The following is a 21,384-nucleotide window of genomic DNA, read 5'->3' on the forward strand; positions in this document are numbered from 1 at the left end:
GTCTTTACTGTGGCTTAGGGTAAACTTAAGGGAATGGAAAGGAATGGAAAAGTTCTTATCATCAGTTTAATACTGTAGGCAGAAGCCCATGGTTGTGGTACTCGGGCAGAAGACTCAATAGCACGACTCAGAGACAAAAACTGAAATCCAAAAGAATAGTCTTTACTTGCAAAAAAGGTTCGGTACACAGGTAAGCAGTCAATAGGCAGGCATATAATCAAGTAAGAGGTAGGCAAAGCAGGGGTCGGTACACAGGTCGTCAGTTCAAAGAGAATGCAGATAATTCAATAGGGAGCAGGCAAAAAAACAAAGTCAGAAAAACACTCTGAGATCCAAAACCATGAATACTTTCGGCACAAAGACGAACTGGCACAGAGACCTGGGTAAACATGAGACTAAATACACAGGGAAAGATGATGAGGGACAGGTCGGGGTGGGGTAGACAATCACACAGGTGGGGAAACACACAAGGGAAGGTAGCGAGTGACAGAAACGAAAGACAACATGAGTAAAATAAAAATAAACGGGAAACAATAAATAAAACAACAAGGACAACCAGGACAAACATCCCCTAAGGAACAGGACTAGATGTAACACATAGAGGAGGAGTTGAACTTCATATTCTGATTTCTAAAGCACTGGTAGTGTAAAAGGCTAGTATAATGGTTTGTTCGATGCTTTCATTGTCTGAGCCTCAACGATTCTGAACGAATCAAACAAAAGTAAACTATATAGGCTATAGATTGTGTTGGTTGCTTATTAATAGGATTCAACTGCGTTGATAATGAAAACAAGACACGACATGTGATAGATTCAGAAGTCTCTTTGTAATTGGGAACACCATCCCCACTCCCAGTGTGGGATATTTTACTATGGCCAGAATTCAGACCTCGTTCTTCAGGATAACCACTGGGCAGTCCAGAGTTTAAAAAAAAAGAAGTTACAGTTCATAATACAAAATTCAATGCTTCTGCCATCAGCTTTAGAATAAGTTACATTTATAACTATTTACATCAACACATAATAGACAAAAGCATGGTACTTCTGTTACACAATCAAAATGATATTTACAAGTATATACACATGTCCTCAGACTCCCTCCTCCTGCTGTGGAAAGAAGAGAAATAGTAATTATTAATATTCAATGCAATGCATAACATAATGGTTAACAAACATACACTGAAATGTTGCAGGATATTTACCTATAAACTGTTCAGCAGGGTATTCTGAATGCTTTCATATGCCTGGTTGTAGATCTCATCCTTTGACTTCACGCCATCAAGGTACTCTGGGGGCAAGTCCAAAAATAGTCAAGTTAGCCACCTGCAAACCATTATGTAAGACTCCTGTACCATGTCAACTTTTTGAAGTCAAACAGGTTTACTTGACTCACCTATACAATTGCAGTTGCTCTCCATCTCTCTCCTGTGCTTCAAATACATGGGCCAAACATGGCCGTCAAAAAGACCAGGGGGATCTGGGACTGTGTAGTTCCTTGTACTGTAGGTAAGGTAGAGGAAAACGTTATATAATCTTTAACTACCTTACCATAACTCAATGGAACATGTCCAAGTCACTGAAAGAGCCTTACCTTCTTCTCCTCTTACACTCCTCGTACGGAATGGAAATGTAGTAGCACATGTCATAGATATCGACTATAGGCCTGTAGAGAGGAGAGCATGGTTAGGTTGAAGGACAGCCTATGTCAATGTAAGTAAATAGAGTATTAACAGTTCAGGCAAGACTTGTAGGCTTTAGGGTGGCCTACAATGTCCCAGGTGAAATGTTTGTAGTTTGTAGAACAACCTACTTGTAGTTGTAGAGTAGGAAACCCTCCACGATGAGAATGTGGATCGACTCGTCTGAGTCAGATTCCTCGGCCTCGGGTGACACGGTGACTCCGTGAGAGCGGGCAAACTTGACTGGGTTCTCCTGCCAGCCTTGGACAGTGTTAACCATGGCCTCCATGTCCAGCGCTTCGATCACTATTACAGAACAGGGAGAGAGAGAACAGCATGCTTCACCACACAGGAACAGACACAGTACTCAATGTGCATCAACACACAGTTAGTGAATGGCCATACCATTCACAGAATCTATGGCAGAGACGATTACATCTTAGCTTGATTTGGCTACAAATGTCTTTTTTTGTGCTTCAAATGTGCATCAAAGGAAAAATGTACTTTACTGTTGATTTTCCTACTATGAAATCCAATCTTACCATCCCACTGTCTAAAGCCGTCCTCCCCGACTGCTATCTGATCAGGTTTCTGAAATAACAGTCAATAAAACATTGCTGCAACCTTTGGGTGATGTTGTTGAGTAATCAGAGCTGATCTGATCACACCTGGACATGAGAAGCCAAGGCCTGGTCTCCACTATAGAGCATGGCCTGGATGCACCCTCGGTGTACCGTCACTAGTGCAGTAATGGTGCATAGCAGCCCTGACTGCTCAGTGCGTGTGGTACACATTGACCGCAGTGGTACAGTACTTGAGAGAGTACCTTTTGTCAGCCATTGAAAGTCAATGATCCATTGCAACATGCTGATATGATTAAACACAGCATGTCTGGATCGTTAGGTGGGCATAGAAGTGTGCATGATTTCAAATTCGATGCCAAATGAATGTTAAATGATCATGCAAAAAGTTGTTGCACCACTTTGCAACATGAATGCAACACAGTTTGAATTCATGTGGGGACCATAACCTTTTCATTGAGTGTCCAGGAGACTATATCAGCCAAAATGTAGTAATGAATAGTAATGAAATGCTAGGCCTATAACATATCTGCAGGTGATATGAATCTACTTATTATGTTCATAAAATGTCACCTGCAGAATAGCTGTTATCAAATAGTCAATGGAAAATTCTATGAATTATTAGAAATAAATGAGTGAAATATGTGGCCTTCACCTGAGGTAGAGGTTTAAACAAGACCATGAATGGTCATCATTTAATAGCATGTTTTCAATGAGAATATAAAAGAGTGTGTTGTGTGTCTTACCTTGAAAAAGTCATCCTGATGCACCACGCAACAATTTGGCAATGTCTTGATAAGTCTATTCGTCAAAGTGGTTTTCCCACCGTTGGTCACACTGAAAACAATCGAAAAGAAACGTAAACAAAAATAAAAGAATATACTTTTATTTCAGATAATTGCCTCATTAACAAATAATAACTGTAACTGTAATAGCCTGCACTTATTCGATATTCCCTTACTTACCCGCCAATACCTATGATGAACTTCATTTTGATCTGTTGATCTTGGTCTTGGGAAATCAGTAAATAAAAAAGGGAACCCAAACAAACTTACTATCAAAGGCTTCTTTAATAAAAGTTTAGCCTTCCTTTCTTTTCTGCCAATACGGTCCCCCCCTTTACTACTTCATTGATAGAGAATCCCACCCCGGGACTTATAAAGGGGCGACGCTCCGCGTCACGACCTCGTGGACACCTCAGTCCAATCGGTCCCTTTTACAGTAGCCAATAAACCGCTACTGTACACCGGATATGTCCAATCAGGGCTGACCTCAGCGGGAGCTGAATTAGCATTATGGCAGATCTCCAATTTTCCACCTGTCCCTCGTACTCCGTCAGCACAGAGGCCACTCCAGCAAAAGCTGGAAAAAACCGCATATCCCACGACTACACATCCTAAAGAAAATATAAACATGGTTTTAGACTAAGCTGTTAACAACACTGTTAATTCACTTCTGGGATGACGCCTAGTAAAACTAGTAAAAGCCGCGGTCTTAACTTGTTTATCGTATACACAGTGTATTGACAAACAAATACTGTTTTGCTTTTGAGGTTTGAGAATATAGGGCAGGCTTTATGTTTCGTATGACTATTTTCAAGCCCCCCCCCCCCCGAAGTTCATCCAGGGAAGAATATTTCACTTTAAGATGTCAAATGTTCATAAGAGCCGTTTATTCAATAAGTGATCAGGTTCACCTGTGTGTGGTCAATTGTGAAATCATGGTTGCAACTTGTCTTTAAAAATAATATATATATTATTAATAATAATTATTATTATAATAATTATAATTATATTATAAAATAATATCTTGAGGAAAAGCTTGTATTGTAATTGCCTTTATTCTCCACCTTACTATAAGGGACTATAAAACATTCCTTTAATCATGGAAAATGTGTGGTGTGATGCGACACATGTAGACTAAAATGTAACAAATGACTAGACTAAAATGTGACAAGGATAGACTAAACATTTGCGGGATCACAGGGATCAATACAGATCAAACATGAATCACTCTTTCCAGAACTTCAGCAGATGCCAAACATGGCGTCACACCATTGTGTTCTGCGAAACAAACATTGTAACAGTGACAGTAGCTGAGAGGGAAAAAAAAGTCCATCCTTAGACAGCTTATGGAGGAAAACCAGACCCATTATGTGATGATCTGATTAGATATTTTTCATTAACGACCAGTTGAAAAGGTGTACCTAATGAAGTGGCCGGTGAATGTATTTAGATGCGGTCTGATGTGTGTGACTGCCAGCTGCCTGCTGTATCACACATAGTTCTGATGTAACAAGCCGGTGGGGCCTCCAGCCATGTGACCCTGCCACCCTGCCCCTGCCGGCTTGTCAGAGCAGAGAAGGGTCTCCTAGTATTACTACAAAGTTAAGAAGTAACACTTGCTTCTGGATTTTAATGGACTGAATGTGTGTGTGTGTGTGTGTGTGTGTATTTGTCTTGCACAGTTAGTGGTAGGCCTCTTAGGCCATCAAGTGGCTGTTTTACTACCCTTATCTATCTGTGTTATTATTTATCAGCCTGTAGGCGGCTGAACTTTGAGTTGACACTATCGGATAACGTGGAACAAGCGTGCCTGCGGCTCTTACTGCCTATAAACATATGTGGGAAGGATGTAGTTGACACCACGTGATGATAACATATCACCTTAATACTTTGAAGTCCTCAGCACAATCTTGTTAACAGTTATTTATTCAGTTATGGAAACATGTGCATTACCACGAACATGAAGATTAGTGAACAATAAAAGGCATTGACCTAATTTCAGTGAGAATATGTGTGTAGGAGATAAAACTGCCAAGTTTTAAAACTGCCAATGACAAGACAAGACTATACCAATGAATGAATGATCAATATTGATTATTTAAACAATAGTTTTTCTGTTTTCTGTTTCAAAGAGGTTCATTGATGCCCTAATGAAAAGGACACCTCAATAATACTTTACATTTACATTTAACATTTACATTTACGCTTATTCCAAAGCGACTTACAATCAATACTTGTCTAAGCAAGTGAATCATCAATGCACCAGTTGTAGCAGGAAGAAGCTCAGGCCCGGGGCCATTGGCAGTCTCTGTGATAGAAGGAAAAAATGTCTTCTATCACCATCTTCTAAACCTAGATACTGTATATATATACCCAACTCTATACCCATGAACAATGGTGCATTATTTATGTGACTTTTTTATTTGTCACATAAATAATATTTTTTAAACTGGCAATGATGCCATTAACTGTTTACAACTTTAACAGCAACATTAGGCCCACGTGTGTAGGAAATGTACACAACATTGTAAATCCTTCTCATAAAACACCTCTCTGCTTTCAGTTGCCTCAGTCTAATGAACTGCCAATCAGGAAATATCTCATTGCTGTTATCATAACGATCCAACTTTATGTTTTTTATTTATTTTTTTACCAACAAATAAAAGCACATAATAATATATAATTTAAGCAATTCATTAAATTACATGATCTAAATGTATTGTGTCACATCATTTGTAACAATTGTCATGTTTACTAATGTATAATTAAGGAAATGTAGATTTCTAAAAATGAATGTAGTGGGATTAATACAGTATGAACCAGAATGAACCAGTGAATCAAAAACATAAAACATGTTGTTATCAAATTGTACAAATATTAACCAACATGCTATCTTGAACCTTCTGAGAAATAAAACCAAGGGCAAAGCTTCTCTGTTACCGTACATAACACATGTGTACATCATTTGCGTAAAAGAAACATGTATTTCACTGAATAGCTGGTGTCAGGGTTGGAGTCAATTTCATATGTTTCAGAACATATATCTGAAGTCCCTAATTGCATTTGAATTTATTTAACACTTAGGCCATTCAATTCCCTAGGGAACATAGGCCATCGATGAAACCCCTCCATCATAACCACATAATAACAACCCCATAAATTTGTTTGAGCAATATTATATTACAACTATGTACATTTGATTACTACAACTAAAACTATTACATATTGTACAAAACATACATATTGCATTCCTCCTCAGGAAAGAAACTAATTTCATCCAGTCCGTCCACATTAGGCTCTTCATTAGATGAAGGTAAAGTGGACCCTCCCTTCATCATGCTGTAGAACAGTTGACCACTGAGAGGGTAAAGATAAATTATCCATGCAAGGACCACATCAATTAGTTAATATGTCGATCATGATTCTAATCCATCATGAATGGTTGAAATTCTTAACATTGGAGAGACGGAGGAAAGTTGTTCTAAGCATGTTCTGTTCTCTTTCTCGTGAACATTTCTGAGCGTAGTAGCATCAGTTCAGGTCCCTCCATGAACATCACGGTGTAGGTACAGGAACAGGTAGGTACAGTATGTTCCCAACACTGCACAGTCAGGGCATGCCTGGACAGATCTGATTGGCTCTTCTCTGCGGGACATAATGTGGGAGTAGATGATGCTGATGGGATGTCAAGATGTCTTCATCCACCTCTGTCCTCTTACTTCACCAGTGACGTATTCTATGGAGTCTGTGGATCTTTATCTAAAAAAAAAAAAAAAAGTGATAGGTAGAGGACAATGTCAATCCTCATTTGAAATACAGCCATCCTCGCTGTCATTCTCATAATTCAGCAGACATACATTATGCCATGCAGAATTCTTCGATTTCATCTGGCACATCTTTGGAGTTTATTTATTTATTTTGCCCCTCTACTTCCTCTCCCGTGTACGGGTTAAGTTGTCCCTATCCATTCCTGGGATGTCAGCCAAGCCGAGGCCCCCTGCCTGCAGTATCAGACTAAACGGCAGCTGTGGCAGAAATGTGTATGTGATAATATATTGGTCTGTCTGATTGGTTGGCTGTGACATTTATTCTAAAATAACCCCTGCTGGGTCCGGTACTCTCCCGGTTTCAACACATAACAGCGTGTGCTTTCTCCCGCTGCAGCTTTTTAAGTGCCGCCCAGTAAAAATAGCATTGACCAGTGGCTGCCGGGGGGTATGCTGGGTTAAGGAGCTGAGCAGATGTGCTCTTTATGTCATGCGGAGTGTAATTACTGTAGAATGATATAAGAAGTCGCTGAAGAACAGATATGGTTAGGTGAGAACGCTTACCGAATGTCAGATGTCACGTCCTGACTCCATCATCATCGACTTAGGCCTGTAGAAACAACAGCAACAACTAGAGTTTAACCATTGGACAATATCTACCTTGAACCATTGGAAAATATCAACCTTGCTGTTAGAAACCTTGCTGTTTCGTGCTGTTGCCAAAACATGATGATCACAAGGTGTAAAGAGAAGGTCGTAGACACGTTCCATAAGTTGTTCACTCTGTATTCACCTAAACAAAGTGACTTGATTCTCGAAAAGTCTCAAGCAATGTAAAGAAAAAGAAAAAGAGACATATTTTGAAACAATTTGAACCAACTCTTTGTATGAAACTGATGTCCAGCATGCAGTGACTGTCTGTAGAGCCAAATGGGGTCACCTTTGTTTAGAGGCTGTAGACTTGGTCTGTTGCTTCTCCTGCTCCAGGCTATAGGACCATAAGAGAGGACTGTGAGCGTGAGATCTTTAGAGGAGAGGTACAAAGAGATCCTATAAAACATGCCTCTCACCTTTCCCTTTGTGCTCTAACCTTCTCATCGTCATACCTGGGAACAAGGCCATATGAAGTTGTATTGTGATTATTTGATCTACTGTGGCATCATGATTTCAAGCTGGAATCTTTCCATGTTTACATCAAATCATCAAAGATCACACACAGTACAGTACAGTTAACTCTCATACATTGCATCTAAGTGAAAGTTGACATTGATGCCTTCACCCTCATTGAACTTGATACTTATACTTATAATAGACAATGTAACTCTAGACTAGGTGTCTCAATGGCGACCCCTGGGGGCCACAATGACTTACTGCAGGACCCCCTCAGGTATCTGGATGTGTTCCATGGGGATGAGTTGGCTGAGTTCCTCCAGAGTGTGCACGTAGCGGATCTTAGCCATGAATTTCACACTATTTGAAAAGCAATAGTGATGTTAAGCAAGCGCAGAAGCAGTATACTGTACAGACTGAAACAGTATACTGTACTGTCAGAAACAGAAGACATGGGAAAGTGTCTTCTGACATTTACATTTAGCAGACACTTTTAATCAAAGCAACTTACAATTAGAGATTACAGGGACATCTCCCTGGAGTAACTTAGGGCTAAGCACCTTACTCAAGGCCACACTAATGGTGGTGTTCCCATTATGGGATGTGACCTTCTGATCACTAGTCCAACTTACTATCCACTAGGCCACAACTACCACCAACAAAAACACTATTTGTTTTGTCTCTTTATTTAGGGGGCTTCTCATCACAGTCCACTAAAAGGACAGAATGACCTGGGACTAAACATGGACCTGGGAGGGACTAAACATGGACCTGGGACTACATCTCCCAGGGGCCTCAGCTAACCTGGAGACACAAGGATAGGCCTTACCTGATGAACGGTCTGGAGACGGCCAGGACAGTACGGATGAACCACGAGGGGTGAGCAATGATCAGACACTTCAGGTTCTTCCTCAACCTGCAAGGGGACATTCAGACAAAAACATTCACCAAAAACATTATTTTAGGTAGTCGACAGCGTACCTCCGTCTCGGCCGAGATAATACTTTAGCAGACATATGATCCCAAATGGTGGGCAACACCCTACTGCAGAGCAGGATAGCAGGTTTATGATAAAGATGTATAATATTCACCACCTTACCTCCTGTCAATCATCTGGTAGCATCTCTTCAGCCAGCTGATACCTGGCATTCTCCTGCGGGGCGTCGCCCCGTTCAGGTAGATGATCATGTAGTCTTCAGCCACCAGCAACTCCAGGCTGCTTATTACATACCTGGAGCACACACAGAACAGCGAACTCATTTACATTTGACATTTTAGACATTTAGCAGACGCCTTTATCCAAAGCGACGTACAACAAGTATATTTGTTTAAGTAAGTGAATCATCTATACTATATCAGTCATCATATCACATCCACTGACTCCATCAATGGACTGTACCAGGCTTATATACTTTAAATAAATGTGCAATAACACTATGTGCAATATGACAACCCTAGTCGTCTATCTGTACAGTATAGTATAGTGGATAGTGTACATAGCCTTTATTTATGTAAACCAGCTCCTTCCCTTCTTGTGTTTTTTTTAAAGTGTATTTTTTAATTTTTTTTTTTTTTTTTTCTTTTTCTTTCCTAACACCAGGGGAGCCACCCCTCCTAAATTTCGTTGTTTGGTACCTGTACTGTAGCAATGACAATAAAGACCATTCATTCATTCATTCATTCATTCATTCATATAAATAAGACATTTTTAAAGGGGGGTCAAACATGTTAAATGAATGGCTTTTGTTTTGACTGTGTGATGTTATCGAGTGTTGTGGGGGATTCTTACAGGAAAAGGTTTTCCATGATGTAGGTGTAGTCCTCACAACCACTGTCTGGCAGATAGCAGGCTGCAAACACTATGATGGCATTCAGCCCCTCACCATAGTAACCTGAGAGAAAAAAAGGGGAGAGGGAGGGGGAGAGAGAGAGAGAGAGAGAGAGAGAGAGAGAGAGAGAGAGAGAGAGAGAGAGAGAGAGAGAGAGAAAGGGTGAGAGAGAGAGAGAGAGAACATGTCAGCAGAATGACAGTTTAATCAGATCGGTTACACACACACACACACACACACACACACACACACACACACACACACACACACACACACTAACCTCCATGTGTGACCACCCGCAGGTATGGCCTGATGACCTGCATGTCTATCCTCTGCTCCTGATCTCCAATGATCACCGTCCTCCAGAGACGCCCCGCAGCATCGCTCTCGTCCTCCTGTCCTCCTGGGAGGCCCTTGGCACTGGCCACCGGGGTGTCATCTGGAAACAAGGTGTGGATGTTGGTCACGCTCTCCTCAATGTCATCAGAGTTTATGACATCTTGATGGACAGGCAGCTGCCCACTTAACGAATGTAACAGCAGCTGTTGAAACAAGCCAGCCACCGACCAAATGTTCTGACTTTTATTCTGAAAAATGTTTTTCAAAAATGAAAAATTCAATGTCAGTTGGTTGCCGATTTGTTCCCGCTTTCGCCAGATGCTGTCACAAATGTCTTTATTATGAAGCTGTGTCTAATGTGTATTTTTCAACCACCAACAATATCATTTAACCCCTCGCTGACCTTCCCATTCCAGCTCATTGCCATTGGTGATGAACTCCAGGGAGTCCGTCTCGTCGGGGGTCGGGATGTCATCCACGTTGATGTCCAGGTCGTCGGGCGTACCAAGGAAGTCGTCGGAGAGCATTGAACCCTCACTCTGGTCCAGGGACAGGTTCATCTCCGGGGCAACGAGTGTACGACGTTTGCGATGGGCGGAGGACTCCCCCACGTTCAAGGTGGTGGGGGGACCTAGGAGAGGAGAGGAGAGGAGAGGAGGGATGGAGGGTGTCTTCACAATGAGCACTTCCTTCTACAATATTCTCAATATTGTTGATGGTTACTTGTGTTCTATAAGTGTGGCGAAAAGCTCTACACATGCGTGTTTGATACCACTCCTCATTCCATTTCCATGCATTACAATGAGCCTGATTTCTACCTCCACCAGCCTCCACTGGTTTTGAGGAAGTCTTTAGTCCCTGTACCTGTTCTGTTGTCAGAGAGACCACAGGTAGACTCCAGGTCCCCGTCCTCAGGAAGTGGCCTGGTAGAGAGACAGATTAGATTAGATTAGGTTCAACTTCTATTCTTATTGCAGAGTACAAGTACCAGACAACGAAATGCAGTTTAGCATCTAACCAGAAGCGCAAATAGTGATGGAGATGGATACTCATTGTAACAGTCACTGCACTAATACTGCAGTAGAAATGCTGCAACAAACTGTGTTATACAAACTGTATTAGTGGTGACCTAATCTCACAGAGCCAGACAGCGTGCCTGCCTCTGAACATTGCATATCGCTGTAACGTCCAGGGCCAAGATTAGGAGTACCCTAGCATGTGAATGAGCTAACGTTTCTGTTCAGCTCACGTTGTTGATACAATGATTAGTATGAGTAATGATGATCATGCTGAACTGACATGAAATCTGAAAATAAAGCCTTTATCAAATCTAGTGGTTGGTTTAGCCCCATGATTGTGTCATAGAGTTGCAGCGATCCTGCTCTTCAAATGGGCACAATGGTAATCTCCAGAAACAATAATATATGTGCCATATAGCTGACGCTTTTATCCAAAGTGACTTACATTGCAGTGAGTGCAATACATTTAAGCAATATCACACGAGAGGGAGTGTGTTATACTGAATATCAGCACGGCTGTGATTCGGTCATAGGTACGAGGCAACAGTTCTACAGCGCAATTTATTAGTTAGCAGTAATAAGTGACAACAGATTATGATTTGTTTGTTTATTTAATCATTTATTTTGGCTCCGTCAAGAAAAAATAGTTCCGCAACGGGACTGTTCAACTGGGGTCGGTTGCACCACTTCTTACTAAGTACAAACTAACCCTAGTTATAGCGTAAGTATTTACTAAATCAAGATTTAGTCACTACTAAACTTGAATGGGTTGCACCAAGCACACTAGTTATGACGTAGAGCTTAGTAACTACTAAATATTTATACATACCCCTAGGGTGGTGTAAGTTATAACTAACTCGTAGCTAACCGTAGTTACCTCAGCGGAGATAAAGTAGCCTGCTGAAGCAGGGGAAACCAGACTATCTTAGCAACGTAATGTTGCTAGCGAAGTTTCCCACAGAAGTGGGGAAAAAAACGTCAGATCAGATATATAAACGGGTTATTTTGATAAACCGGACACATTTTGGGAATATATATGGCTACTTTCTCGCCTGAAAACATATTAAAACTTAATAAAATGACATATTAACACCTGTAGAGCCAAATTAAAGCTTTTAGCCAAAATTGAGGATTTAAAAACGGAGGGTTTTGCTTTGCTCGCTGATTGGCTAATGTAGTCTAATTAACGGTCATTTAATAGAACACCTGTGCGGCGGAGTGCTACATATAGTTAAAAGTCCCAGTGCTGTTATACTGTATATCGTAACTCATGGAATGCCTCTTGTCCAATCAAATTACTTGGTCGGAACTAACTGTTGTATAATTTTCAGTATATCTGGCCTCAGCTGGAAACCCACAACCTAAGCATTGATAGCACCATGCACTACCCACTGAGCCACCGAGGACCAACACATAACAATAATTATCAACTCTCAGCTGGTATTATAACAAGACATTTGGTCTGTGAGCAGTAAGAACACTGCGAGATAGGAGGGCGGAAGGATACATTTAAATGCCACCTGTCCACCCCTTCCTGACAGACCCCCTCACCCCCCCCACCCACATCCGCACTGTCTGGGCTGTGCTTGGCCTGTTAGGCACCGTGTAATAGCTGTGATTATACCAGGGTTTTTTATTGTGGTGAATCCTGTCGACCAAGAAGAAACTGGAGAAATGACAGAATAAAGGAGTGTATTTGGTGGTCGTAACCAAAAGAACAATACTTGGCTCAAAATCAAAGCCAGTGTTATTATGAGTACCCCAGGGCACCCTATCCAATCACACTCATTATACACTGAAGAATATCTCTCATAAGAGTCGTCATATATTATTTTCATGGGATGAATTCTCTCTGTACTGTACAAATGTGTTCATTATTCTCAACCCTACGGTGTATTTTGTACAAATTCAGCTTCTCTTTGCCATATGCCTGACCTGCTTCTTGTCATCGGCTGGAGGCTGCTGTGTCAACTGAGGTAATGATGTAATAATCATGATGTCATACATTGACATATTAGGGCAGGTGAGCGCCTGCTGCCTTTTGCTTTCCCTTTTCAAGACACATGCCTAAACATCCATCACATCCCTTTGCCAATAGGATAATCACACAAGGTAGAAATGAGTACGTGTCATTTCATAAATTATTTTAGTTTTTGTTTCGAGAGCATACGTCTGATGAAATCACTTACATTCGGTTTCTTTATTCTTTATTTATTTCAGTTGAAACTGACTCAGTAGATCATGATCAACAAGGTCATGACACCTGTTAACCAGAGACGGTAAAGACACGCATGGCTTCTGGACAGTCAGTGAGACCAGTGGCGTACCGCAAAATCCTGAGGCCCCCCCACAAGGTGGCGGCGGGGGCCCTTTCGCAACGGAGGTTAAAAAAAACGTTTTTTAGAGTCCGACCGATGCATTGCGAAATTTCGCAATATGCACTCTACATTCTAAATGCTTGACTTAGCAAAAGGTACAAACAAGTGAGAGCAATGAGAGGGGGTGCTAGCAACCAATGTTAGGGGGCCCCCTAGTGGCTGGGGTCCCCCCGCGGTGCGTCGCTTGCGGGCCCATCCGCTACGCCACTGAGTGAGACCAGACCAGAGGGAGGCTGGTGGAGGTAGACATCTGAGGACGGGGCTCATTATAATGCATGGAATGGAATGAAAAATGCATGCTTTACAATGATCCCGTCCTCCAATGTCCACCTCCACCAGCCTCCACCGGACCAAACAGCTGTGATCCTCCCTACTGAGCCTCCTACAGAGAGACCCAATACTGTACCTGGGGAAGTCCTCATCCTGCCACTCATCCTTCACCTCCATGTTCTCCATGCGGAGGGTGGCCTCTGCTGTGCCCATCCTCCACTCAGGAGGACCAGGCTCCCTGTGAGGTGAGAGACACAGAGGACAACATGATCATCACCTGAACCAGAAGAAGAACAAGTGCAGGTGTAGGTAGAACTGAGTCCAAACAACAACATCAGTCCTTATACTGACAGCTTAAAAAAAGGATGACAAATGTGTTGGTGGGAAAAGAAATGTCTAACGACGTTCAACCTTTGCTAAAGGCAAGGCTATAAAAATATCCTGCTATCAAAATATTGCTCATAAGTTCCTTGTTCTTGCCCCTCTGCGGCGGCCATCTTGAAACCCTCCGAGCGTCATTTATTTTCAAGTTCCATAATCAAATCACAATGGTACAACGTGTTTACTTTCATACTTCCGATGCGTCATGCGTATCCCCATACAGAGTGACGTAATGCCACGTAAGTGCATCATGCCCCGTGCCCCGGCTGTGAGTTGTGAGCTGTCATGCAAAGAGTAATCATGTGTGACGTGTGAGAGATGTGCTTGAGGGACAATCCCTACCCCATACGGTGGAGGTCAGGGGTCATATGAGTGTAGTGTAGACGTTTCCAGAGCCCATTTGTCCACTGGGATGGCACTGATTTATCTGAGCCCGGCCAGATTAGAGGGAGCCCATGTGGAAAATCAGCAAATGGGGACTAAAAAGCCCCTGCCGCCGCGGGCCACATGGCTGGTATTGGAGGCTGGACCAGTGTTGTAATTACAATACTATCTGACTGAGGACGAGAGACAGACAAGTGTTTACTGAATGGCGCTATGGTGAAGCTAAAGTGTTGAGCTATTCTAAAAGTACCCTATCATGTGATTTTCATTGGGTGTTGTGATGACAGGGCTCTTCTTTTCTGGGCATCATTTCAATCCATTTTCAAGCACCACTTCTCTCACTTCCATGGTAACTTAATTTCCTACTAATCCTGTTCCGGCGGCTGGGGCCGAATCTACGAATTCACACCAGAGGAGGAGATTAGCGAGCGTGTTACTGTTATGGACAGATGTCAGTGGCTAACGCTAACCGCTCCTGCTGCTCATATCCACTGCATACAGCACAGAACATGTTAAGCAGAGCGGCACGTGTTTGTCCAGGGTTTGTACATCCAGATGGTGGCTAGGAGTCATTCTCCCAGCCTCGCCGTTCACCATCTCACATGCCAAAATGCCATCTCACATGCCAAAGAGAGTACCGCCTGACTGGCATGTGAATACCTCATAGCCAGAGTGATAGTCATAACCCCTGTATTGATGTACACACTCAATGGGGACATTGTTGGCATCAGGCTACAAAGTGTCTAATGGTTTTTCACCCTCTATTTTGCTGTCCTTGGGCTTTTTGAAAGGCACTTTAAATCCATATTGTTCTTATGATTATGACAATGACTATGATTGTTATTGTTATTGTTATTATTGTTATTATTATTATTGTTATTATTATTATTGTTGTTGTTATTATTGTTGTTATTATTATTATTATTATTATTATTACATTTACATTACATTTTTTGCATTTAGCAGAAGCCTTTATCCAAAGCGACTTACAACAAATATATTTGTCTAAGTAAATGAATCATCTGTCCATCAGTCATCGCAAGAAAAAGTAATCTATGCTCGGGCCAGAGGCCATTGGCAGTCAAACATGCTAGAGGAAGGAAGAATTAAGGTTTTCTTCTTTTTTTTCTTCTTTTTAAATTATTATTTACAGTAGAGAAACTCGACAGGGGAGGTTATTATGATTATTATTATTATTATCATTTCTTACTAGTAGTAGTAGTATTATGATGATGTCATGCTAGGGACATGACATGAATCCTAATCCCCAGGCCATGGAGGATATAGATACAGAATATCTGGATGTGTATATATAGCCTGCTTGACGCATACAGATGATGATGAAGTAGCCTGCGTGGGAAGACTGTGCCTCACATATCACGCCAAAGAGATCCTCCTCGTTTGTTGAATAGGGAAAGACATTGTCTCTGCAATTTGAACCACATTAGCTGCATCAAATGAAGCAGTAAATGTGATCCAATCGATAGAGAATAGGCTGTAGACACTGCAGTTACTCAAAAGGAGATCGTCACAGTTGACCTCGAACCAGACATTCAGTCGGAGACAGGACATAGACAGAGAAAGGACCTAGACAGAGAAAGGACATAAACCAAGTATCATATGGTACACACACAATACTTACAAGAAAAAGGAAACAGCACCCTTTGCTGTTTTTTCCTCCTTTTCTGACAACAAGTTACTTCCTCCTCCTCCTACTTCTCCTTCTCCTTCCCACTTATTCGGATGCGTCCAGGTTGTGCCGTTCCAGTATCACTCCACAGGTGAGGTGGTTGTGCTGGGTACCAGAGGTTCAGTGGAATCTCTGGATGTCTGGTAGGACCGCTGGTTACAGATCGACTCTGCCTGCCTGTGGTCCTGATGGGGGCTGAGACAAAGGCTTCCCGCCCTGGTGAGAGTGGGTGGATAAGCCCGGGCAGAGTCAGTCCCCTGCTCCCTTTCAGCTAAAACAGCAATTATACTGCAGCACTTTCTAGTCACATTCCCATCTTTATCCCATTTCGTTGACAATGAACAATCCCAACAATCGGAGCCATGATGTTGCCAGCTTGCCTGTTGTTCGTCTGTGCCCATTCATTCCTGACTGGATCTCCATCCTCTCCACACACACACACACACAGACACACACACACACACACGCACACACACACGCACACACACACACACACACACATGCACACAAGCACATACACACACACACACACATACACACACACACACACACACACACACCCACACACCACACAGACACACGCACACACACACACACACACACACACACACACACACTCATGCACACAAGCACATACACACACACACACACACACACACCACACAGACACACGCACACACCACACAGACACACACACACACACACACGTACACACCGCCCCCTCCTCACCAGCTCTCTAGCGCCCCTGGGCACTAATCCTGCTAGGATGACATCATTGCAGGGCGCTGGATGTTATGATGGTGAAGATTATGTAATCTCACCTGCTTTATTCCCACAGCCTCTTCCTTTGATCTTCTCAGTGGGCAGTCAGTCGAGCAGACACCCTGTGATCAGCTGTTATCTTCATGTGTTCATTCCTGTATCTGAATGTCTCACTTATTCCATCAGTTTATCCCTGAGAAGCGGTTCTTCGTCACCCCTGTTCCCTGGCAACAGCAGCATCTCCCTCTCTCTCTCTCTCTCTCTCTCTCTCTCTCTCTCTCTCTCTCTCTCTCTCTCTCTCTCTCTCTCTCTCTCTCTCTCTCTATTTCTCTCTCTCTCTTTTTTTTTCTCTCTCTCTCACTCTCTCTCTGTCACTCACTCACTCTACCCTCCTCTTCCAGTCGTCCACTTTTTAAAAAAGAAACTCCTCCTCCACATAATTCCCCTCCCTGCTCCCTTATTCTCTCTTCCTGCCTGTGATGCTTGCATCCCTCCTCCCCCTCTTCCCCCCCTCCTCCCCGCCCCCTCTCCCTTGCTCTCCCTTGCTCTCTCTTTCTCTCACTCTCTCTCTCTCTCTCTCTCTCTCTCTCTCTCTCTCTCTCCCTGCACACAGCTGCACAATGCTCTGGGCAGTGTCAGCAAACATAGAGATGCATCCCTCTAGTGCTGTGCTTCCCAAGTGGAGCAGGCACAGCCTCTCTGCTGCTGCCATTGGCTGGCAGGTTGAAATGCATTTTGTGTTTTTCACTTTCTATTAATAACAACCGTCCTGCTCCGTTCTAACACTCGCTTAGTCTTCACAGAAGAGCATAAAAGCTTTTGTTACACAAGCAAAAAGCTTACAAACACACATCTTCCCTGAAATAATTTTTATATTTGGGTTAATTATTGAATGATCAAAGAATATGTACTGTGACAGACAGTCGTACTGCTTCAAAACTGCTTTAAAAAGATACCTTAAATATTCCATAGTATTCCAGAATTAAGCCAAATTAGGAATATCCAAGGGCAGCAGAATGCTATCAAATGGACAGTCGAGTGGCATCGAGGCTTAAAATGGGTTCAACTTCCATTACATCCAAAATCAGGTTGAGCTACTTTATTAAAGGGCAAATGTAACTCTCTTCAGAGAAGAACGGTGCACAGTGCTTGGGGCTAACTGGTTTCTGAACTGAACTTGTTTTTAAGTGCTTTTTGTATTTTATGTTTGAGCACTCAAGTGGAATAATGGCAAGTTGCTTTGTTCATTCAGATTGTCCTCATCTGTATTATATGAGACAGAAAACAGCTTTCTCTCCATGAATAGCTTGATTCTCATTCATCCACTGTGTGCTTATTTCATTGTCAGTGAGATGCTCTAAAAATACACACGGTAATGATTCATAATATCACCACACTGTACTACCAGTTACCATATTATTCACCTCTGCTGTATGTGTTCTCTTGTTGCCCACTGGGTGGCAGTAGAGAGTATCTCTTCAGGTGCCTCTGTCCGGCTTGCTGTACTTAGAGGAGGCTGGTGGAGGTAGGAATCGGAGGACAGGCTTATTGTAATGTATGGAATGGAAAGAGGAATGGTGCACTACACGAATTATAATGAGCCTGTCTCCGATTTCTGCCTCCAACAGCCTCCTCTGCTGTACATCTATGCATGGGCGTCAGCAGCTTTTTGAATGTGGGGGGGACACTTATTTTTCGGGGGGTCTGGGGGTCCCCCCGAAAATTTTTAAATAGTAGATTCAATTTCCTGCATTCTGGTGCGTTTTACACCCAAAATAATCTCCCTCTTTCTTTGTTCCTTGGAGCTGGCATGGTCTGCAATTACTGACTACTATTATGTTTTGGTTTAACTCACAGAGGCCTGACACTGACACGTGGCACTTTTTAGGTACTTTATTAAATATGAAGATTCAAAAAGAATCAAAGAGTGAATTAGAAAAGAATGAGGTAACTTTGAGTCAACAAATTGAATAAAAAGTTATGAGGAAACATAAAATATGTACCTAGGCTACTCAGAGCCTATTACAATCAAACTTAGCCCTCTTCAGTGCATTGCAGAACATACAACTATAACAAACAAAAAAAATCAAAGAGTGAATTAGAGCTGTCTCCACTGCCCCTGCCTCTGACTCACTCTCATTCTCAACCACCTATATCAGGAGAAATGGGGATGCATTGAGCACTTGTTCATATTGTTTTTCTCTAATAGAACATTTGACATAGAAATACAATCATCAATACAAAAAATACAATCACAAGCATTTTAGAAATAGAAAAATAAATGGAACAGGTGTTTTCTTCTTATTTTTTAACCCTAGCTCAAGCAATCAGATGCAAAATTGATTCTTTGGGTGGGTGCAATGGCCAAATTAAATAGTGCAAATGCTCAGGGCAATGAACACGGGCAGGAGATGCAATAATGACAGGACAGGTAAGCACTGTGAGGTGTTTGTCGCCATTCTGTGCTTTTGATGACATTTCGCCTGTGTCTGTTCTGCATTTAAACATGTCTAACCGCACTAGTAATGCCTAACAAAACTGCTAGTGCCATATAGCTGATCTAGCTCGTATTTGGTTGCTAGTAGGCTATGCTAATTCTATTGCTAATACAGAGAATGTCTCATAAGGTGCTAACATTCTTATCAGAAAAGCTGGCTGTGTTTGACCTTGGGAGAACGCAATGTTGCTGTTTGGCCACTCACGGGAAAACTTGGATGACTTTGACTTACTTTTCTCTTCTTAGAAATGTTTTTCCTTATATCCATCTTGGTGGATGATCTAAATATCTTCTTGCCTCAGTCTGAATGTTTTGAATCTGCGTGCGTGTCGGAAGCTGCTGCTGCCGTGTTAAAAACAGAAGTAAAACGCGGAGTGGACTTCTGGATATGGGCAATCCCCTACTCATAAAGTGGAACGGATTTGATTGTGAAGCAATGAAAATAACGCTGACCAGTCATGCAACATATTTTTGATGGCAAATGTGGGGGGGTCCAAACGACCTTGTTTCAAAGGTGGGGGGGACACGTCCCCCCCCAAATATATGGTGGTGACGCCCATGCATCTATGTGATAGTAGAGAGTATCCCATCAAGTGTCTCTGCCCTGCATGCTTGCTGTAGGTGATTGATTACTATTAAACACATGTGGGTGGGCTGTACCCTTTCTATGATACAATACAATCAAGAATGGTATCAAACGTGTGTGTTTGATTCCATTCCTCATTTCTTTCCATGCATTACAATGAGCCCGTCCTCCGATTTCTACGTCCACCAGCCTCCCCTGACTACCACAAAGTAAAGTCTGTACTCTGTAGTAGTAGTAGAATGGCGCTTCATCATACAGTAAAACAATCACCCCAAACATACAGCCATACCAGTGGAGGCTGGTGACTTCCAGAATTGAGGAGGCCAATTTTTTTCAGCTTGCTCGCTTCACTCACGATGGAATGTTCCCTGTTCTTCTTATCTGTCTTTGTGCGCGCCAGAATCTCGCCGACTTCCGAGGTCATTTTAAGCAAAAGTATAGCCATGGGTGTTCTAGACGTGTCCTGCAAAGAACAAGTTGATAGGACACTCGTAGCCACTATGGCGAGTGTTTCTTTGACTGAAGTGACTGGCGAATTCTCAAAATGGCTTCATGTGATTGGACGAACAAAATGTAAATCTTTCAGCCCTGGACTCAATGCATGGTGAGGCCAGGCCTCCCTTGCCCACCCATTTTCAGTGATTTGGCCAATCACATTTATTGCCATGAAAAGAATTGCATTACATTGACTTCTATGAGAAACCACTTTCCTGGGGGAGGCCTGGCCTCCCTCAATACAAACGGATAGGGATTCTGGCCTGTAGGTGCTTTACAATTGCAATATTGGGTTTTAGCCATGGAAAAATTCTGATTTATGAACAAAACGGATATAATATTAATATACAAATGTTTTAAATATGTTTTTTGTTAAATAAATAAATAAAATACATATAATTATTGCTTTTTTAAATCTCTCTCTCTTCTCTCAAATTATTGGGGAGGCCAGGCCTCCTCCACCTCTATGGAGGAGCCTCCACTGAGCCATACCAACTAGGGAGTATTTCCCCCACTGTATATGTGCATGGACAACATTTTCATATATCCTGCTACCCAGCAGGTGGCGGTATGAGTAATCTGACGGCATTCTTAATAACCCGCAGAAAGAGAAAGAGTTACTGTAAATCCGGTTCCGGGTCAATGGTGTAATCCAGTGTTTTAGACAGATTAAAATGCTTGCACGGTTGGCACGGTTTGGTCCCACCGTGTCCCATTTTTCGCCGTTATGTACAGTAATGTAATGTACAGATGTATAAAAGAGGCTGTATCGAAGAGGGATATTGCAATGTGCAATAATGTGCAATGGTAGTATTGTAAACAGTGTTTTATT

General features: G+C 42.2%; 2 protein-coding genes across 3 annotated transcripts; both read right to left on the reverse strand.

Annotated features, from left to right (window-relative positions):
• Positions 1 to 1,202: 1,202 nt before the first annotated feature.
• Positions 1,203 to 3,251, reverse strand: LOC308171791 (nicotinamide riboside kinase 2-like; the record flags this gene model as incomplete). Of its 2 annotated transcripts, none has more annotated exons than XM_080546672.1 (7): positions 1,203 to 1,288; positions 1,394 to 1,500; positions 1,592 to 1,663; positions 1,811 to 1,985; positions 2,222 to 2,270; positions 3,007 to 3,097; positions 3,226 to 3,251. In XM_080546672.1, the coding sequence occupies 7 exons, from the start codon at positions 3,249 to 3,251 to the stop codon at positions 1,203 to 1,205; spliced, it is 606 nt and encodes a 201-aa protein (XP_080402798.1). The 2 variants fall into 2 exon arrangements, with proteins under 2 accessions (XP_080402798.1, XP_080402797.1); XM_080546671.1 differs by having other exon boundaries at positions 2,189 to 2,270.
• Positions 3,252 to 7,878: 4,627 nt separating this feature from the next.
• atcayb (ATCAY kinesin light chain interacting caytaxin b) lies at positions 7,879 to 13,970 on the reverse strand (the record flags this gene model as incomplete). The annotated part of the gene is made up of 9 exons (XM_080546670.1): positions 7,879 to 7,918; positions 8,184 to 8,282; positions 8,752 to 8,838; positions 9,022 to 9,153; positions 9,712 to 9,814; positions 10,032 to 10,190; positions 10,494 to 10,721; positions 10,955 to 11,013; positions 13,894 to 13,970. The coding sequence occupies 9 exons, from the start codon at positions 13,968 to 13,970 to the stop codon at positions 7,879 to 7,881; spliced, it is 984 nt and encodes a 327-aa protein (XP_080402796.1).
• Between the last annotated feature and the right edge of the window lie 7,414 nt (positions 13,971 to 21,384).

Source organism: Nansenia antarctica (genome assembly GCF_963989245.1).
Source record: "Nansenia antarctica genome assembly, chromosome: 16".
In the NCBI taxonomy this organism is placed as follows: Eukaryota; Metazoa; Chordata; class Actinopteri; order Argentiniformes; family Microstomatidae; genus Nansenia; species Nansenia antarctica.